At 40.2% G+C, this 5896-nt stretch overlaps 1 protein-coding gene across 1 annotated transcript in view; it reads right to left on the bottom strand.

Moving 5' to 3' along the window:
* THUMPD2 (THUMP domain 2 tRNA and snRNA guanosine methyltransferase) overlaps positions 1–5610 on the bottom strand; it is a 40812-nt gene extending 35202 nt beyond the window's left edge. Inside the window, 1 exon segment of the mRNA XM_017892949.1 lies at positions 5468–5610. Within this exon segment, the coding sequence (XP_017748438.1) occupies positions 5468–5593 (126 nt within the window). The 5' untranslated portion in view covers positions 5594–5610.
* Positions 5611–5896: the final 286 nt, after the last annotated feature.

The raw sequence follows: 5896 nt of genomic DNA, 5'->3' as shown, positions 1-5896 counted from the left end.
AAATGTATATTTATATTTAAATATATATATATTTCCCCCCGGGGCCAGTGGTTTCCAAAAAGAACATGACTCTTAAGTTAATTAAGAGGACCCAAAAAGTTTATTTAGAACATCAGATCCTAAGAATAGTATATGTTAGTGCAGTAAAATGCCAAATACATTCTTGAAACCCCAAACTGCAACATTATTCTAAGAATTATACATTCTCAAAACCAAAAGCACCAACATTATTCTACGAATTATCATAAGGCCTACATTTCTTTTAGAATAAACATGTTATCAGAAGTACAGCAGGTCCTTGAGTAACACTGTTTTGTTCAACATTGTTTCATCATGATATTGATAAGAAAAAATACCAATTCCCAGCCAGGGCTACTGTCCAGGTGAACCATGTCTGCATGGGTTTTCCCTGAGTACCCCAGTTTCCTCTGACATCCCAGAGTGTGCCTGTTAGGTCTCTGGTATGTTTACATGGTCCCAGTGCAAGTAAATGTGGGTGCGTGTGAGTGCGCCGGGCAATGGGATGGCATCCTATGCAGGGCTGGTTCCCACCTTGTGCCCTGAGCTGCCAGGATAGGCTCTGGCCAGTGACAACCATGGAATAACTGAACTGGAATAGATTGATAAATAATTATCCTACTTCTTTTTATCAATCTTTCTTAAATGTATGTATAACTTATTTATTTCAATGTTTAATATTAGAAGAGTTATTTCAGCATTTACTATTAGAAGTGTTCTAAATAACCCCTTTATTTAGAAGTTTGTGAAATTTTTGTGACCAGAAATATACTGTAGGAACTCTTGTTTATTTCAATTAGCCTATGGTAAAAAATGATTTAATTACACATCCTTTTGCTTGAAGTCACAGTTTCCAGGAACCTACTGATGACATTAAATGAAGACTTACTGTAGTTTAATAAATTGTAAAATAGTAGTAACTGTGAGAATCAAATAATCCTATCTGTGAATGCACTTAAACAGTTCACTCTTTGTGAAGATAGGTATTATATCTTAAAACAGTAGGGAGAATTAATTTTGGTGCTTATGATTTCAAGAACTGCTGAAGCTACTAATTCTCTTTCTCTTTAGTTTATTTCTTACAACTATTCATATTTAATTACAACACTCAGGGAGAAATAAGGCATTTGGAATATTTCGTTCTCATGTTTCTCACCTGAAAATTTATTTACATATACGATCTGTTTTTTTCTATCTAGAATTAAATCATAACCAAGTGTCTAAAAACACCTGGTTTTATGTATAACACTTCCGAAGATGAAATAACAGCCTTCATTAAGTAATAACAGCTCTATTTTCTACTAGATTATCTAAGCATTATTTTTCCTTTAAAATTCATGGATTCAAATATAACACCAAGATTAAAAGTTTAAATCTAGGGTGAATGTGGTAGCTCACGCCTATAATTCCAGTGCTTTGGGAGGCCCAAGTGGGAGGACTGCTTGAGCCCAGGAGTTTGAGACCAGTCTGGACAACACAGTGAGACCCTGTCTGTACAAAAAGTAAATGAGTTGGGCATGGTGGCATGTGCTTGTAGTCCAAGAGGCTACTTGGAAGGGTAAGGTGGGAGGATTGCTTGAGCCGGGGAAATCAAGGTTGCAGTGATCTGTGATCATGCCACTGTTCTCTAGCCTGAGTGACAGAGCCTGATCCTGTGGCAATTTCTTTTAAAAAGTTTAAATCTACGCAAAAACATATCATGATATAGGGAGGTACCAAAGGTCTCCTAATTCTACAGAGGCCAATTTCAGAACTAATTTGAAAGTGCTAAGTGATGAGTTAATGTGGTGTTTGAGTTTGTTTTGGTTTATTTTAGAAGAAGGAATTAAAAAATATGTTTCACTTAATTTGTAAAAAGGACATTCAGCTGGGCATGGTGGCTAATGCCTGTAATCCCAGCACTTTGGGAGGCCAAGGTGGGCGGATCACTTGAAGTCGGGAGTTCAAGACCAGCCTGGCCAATAAGTTTAGTAGAAACCCTGTCTCTACTAAAGATACAAAAATTAGCTAGGCACCTGTAATCCCAGCTACTTGGGAGGCTGAGGCAGGAGAACTGCCTGAATCTGGGAGGCGGGGGTTGCAGTGAGCCAAGATCACACCATTGCACTCCAGCCTGGGCGACAGAGTAAGACTGTCAAAAAAAAAAAAAGAGGCATTCAATTTAAAGCGAATGCAGAGAATCTTTAAGGCAACCTTATGCAATTATTCCATTAAATGAAAATAACTACGAAATAACTTGACTTTCTGCTTAACTCGACCTCACTACCCTCAACTGTGATGACAGCATTAAAAAACAAAAATTTACGTGGCCTAATCAGGACCTGTGTTAATAGTGTTTGATATGTGAGTTTACAAAGACCAATGAATCCACTGACAGGACTTTTCTGGTGAACTGATATTAGAGACATCTCTACAACATTCAATTTTATCTTAAAATAACTGTTCCTACTATTAGTCTTACAATAAATAGCAGTACTTAATACATTAAACATCATTATAAAGTAAAGCTTAATTTTTCTCAATATATTAATTTCTTCAAAGTAGTCTAAGTGATACGTGTTTGTAGATACGTAAATTAAATATTTAACATCATCCAGGGACTTATGAAGAAATCTGCCATACAACCAGAGGGGAGAAAAAAACATCAAACCTGAATCTAACTAAGTTCTAGATACAACTTACAGGATTTCAACTTGTAGGAACTACCGAGGATAGAGGAACATGTTAAACTACACCATGGAGACTCAGCATACTATTTTTTTTCTTTTTTTTTTTTGAGATGGAGTCCTGCTCTGTCACCCAGGCTGGAGTGCAGTGGCGTGATCTTGGCTCACTGCAACCTCTGCTTCCAGGGTTCAAGCAATTCTCCTGCCTCAGCCTCTTGAATAGCCCGGACTACAGGTGTGCACCACCACACCTGGCTAACTTTTTGTATTTTTAGTAGAGACAGGGTTTCACCATGTTGGCCAGGCTGGTCTTGAACTCCTGACCTCAGGTAATCTGCCCACTTTGGCCTCCCAAAGTGCTGGGATTACAGGCATGAGTCACCGCACCAGGCTAGATTTAGCATACTATTTTGTTTACTTTTGTATATTTCTGAAATTCTCCATGATAGAAAGCTAAAAAGAATACACAGCAAATTTTCCACTGCAAGTTGTGTGTTGGAGTTACCTGGGAGGGCAGCACGTTTTCATGTTAAAATGGTAGCACCTGGGCTTACCAGCTGCCCTGCTCAAAGAAAACCTTTTGGGGCTGGCACCCAGAAATACTCATTTTCAACTAGCTTCCCCAGTGATTCTTATGTTCCCTAAAATTGGAAAAACACTGATTAAAATGAAGTGATTACTTTCTTAAACAATCATTGTTGAATTAATCTGTTTTGTAAATTTAGATTTTAGAATATTAATTTCCTTGATGTGATCCAAAGTTTCTAACACTCTCTTGTCACTAAAAGAATGTTTTAAGTATTACTATGCAACTCATTGTATGGGAACTAAAATTTATTGAGCACCAACTATTTGCTAGGCACCATGCTACCTGTGCTATTTTTGTTTCAGTGACTGCATTAATCCTTTAAAGTAGCTATCATCTCTATTTTACATCCAAGACAATTGAGGCTCAGAAATTTGAGTAATTTGCCCAAAGTTACATATCTACTACAGAAATATATAAGATCTGCACACAGGTCTTTTGATTCTAAAGCCCATACATACCTACCATGGTGTTACAGAAATAAACTACATCCAATGTTCCAGGGCAGATTCCCACAGTAATTTAGCCTAGTGGTAAAGCACACAGGCTTTAAAACTAGAAAGGCTCAGATACAAGTCCCAATTTTCTCTTTTTTTGTAAAATATGGAGGTAAAAGTCTATCACATAGGAGTCTTTTGAGGATTAAATCATAACATGCACATAACTTCTCTAACATTTTAAGTGCTTAATGTTAGTTGTCATTACTGTTATTTCAGGATTGTCTTAACTTTGAGAGTTCACTTTGTATCAGAGCAACTGAGGTGGAATTTCAGAGATTATTTGTTCAGATCCCATTTCCAGACCTATCTATCCTTCAAACATACAAGAGCAGAATATGGAAATTCCCAAGTCTACTGTCATTTAATTACTCTCACTGTCAAAAAGTTTTCCCTATATTTAATTGAATTTTCTTCCTGGTAATAAAGTTTTCCCAATTTCATTTGTCTTTAGAGAAGATGGAGAACAAGCAGAGAGTCTTTCCTTTTTCTAATAAACCTACATATTCAATTGGGCCAAGCCATCTCTCTTTCACACCAAGCACTCTAAGTTAGCATTTGAAAAAACAAGCCAGTGCAGCCCTATGTCATGGGCCTGGTTTAAACATGATTATATGCTCATTCTTGATTTCCCAGCTCAGGTTTGAATCCCATCTTTGCGATTTTCTAGTTGCGTGATTTGAATAAATTATTGGACTTACCTGTGCTTCATTTTTCTCATCTGTTAAATGTGGAACACCTACCTTATAGGGCTGTTGTGAAAAGTACGCAAATAAATAAATGTAGGGTAAAGATCTAAGAACACATGCCTGACACATATTAAATGTTCAGTAAATGTCAGTAGTTACTATATATTGTTGCTTTTTTAGATTAGCTACATTCAATACTCTAAATTCTGTGACCCAAAACACAGGTGGCAGGCAGTCTAATAAAACTGACATAATTCTTCATGACTCCAACTCTTCACTGCAGAAACTCCTTTTGTGGGCTTCCCACACTGTAGGAGCGGCCAGGGTGGAGGGGTTAATTTCATTTAGCAAGCTCTCCTTTTTCAAGAGCACATCAAGATACCTTTTCTATTATACCTTCATCCTCTACTTTCAAGAAATCAGTTTTCAACGTTCTAAAACCTAAACCAATGCTTAAAAACTTTGTTCATTTCATGGAAATCAACAACAGATAACCATGAGGTCCGCAAGAGTATATTATTTTTCTGGCTGCTATTTACTGCCTGTTTAAAGTGTACTTTGCATACGCTATATCATTTAATCCTCACAACAATCCTATGAAGTAAAATACGATCAGTCAAGAAACTAACAAAAAAGTCAGGTAACTGAACTTGGAGATCATCTTTGCATTTAAAGAACGAAGGGTTCTAACTCTGACAGGCCAGATTCTAATTACAGGCACTACTAAGTACTTTAAAGAACGCAGGAAATAACTTGCCTCCACACCTCTCTTAAAAACTTGAGCCCTGAGAAATGAGGAGCTGGATTTGCTATGCAAGGAAAGAAAGGAATGGTAGCTTCCCTCGGCCGTAGCGGAAGCGCCTGCCAGTCAACCTCGGGGGGCGGCGACCGTCGCGTGGAACAGAGAGGGGCGCCGGCGTCGCTTTCCCGCGTCCACGACTGGCCTCGGGTGGGCAATGGGGCAGGGACAGGGCCGCCCACCTTCCCAGGCGCGCAGCGAGGCCGACTCACCTCCGTGGCCGCCAGCCGCGCCCGCACCTCGCGCATCAGGAACGGCTCCAGGCCGCGACCCGCGGTGCAGAAGAATCGGGCGCCGGCCTCAGTTCCGGACCCCGGCTCTCCACGCGTCTCCGACATGGCGGCTGGGGCGCGCCCCCGCGGCTTCAGGTCACGTGGCCTCGGGCGCGCGCGGCTCGCTCCCGGAGGCGCGCGCAGGGGCGGGTGGTGCCAAAGGCGAGGCGGGGAGGGAGAGCCCGGGAGGGTCGTGTCAGCCCGCCGTGGCCCCTATGGGTCTTCCTGGTTGACCATATGTCCCCTCCTTCATTAGGCGCACCGGAATGGGTTAGAATCACAGGTGGAAGGGCTAGAATTGATAATTCAGTCCTGTTGCCTTTTTTTGTAGATTGAGGAAATTAATGCCCAGAGAGGTCAAGAGACAGT

The sequence above is a fragment of the Rhinopithecus bieti genome, unplaced genomic scaffold (assembly GCF_001698545.2).
Source record: "Rhinopithecus bieti isolate Rb0 unplaced genomic scaffold, ASM169854v2 scaffold_22439, whole genome shotgun sequence".
Classification (NCBI taxonomy): Eukaryota; Metazoa; Chordata; class Mammalia; order Primates; family Cercopithecidae; genus Rhinopithecus; species Rhinopithecus bieti.
Note: the sequence above shows the minus strand (reverse complement) of the source record. Positions and strands in the feature narration are given on the sequence as shown.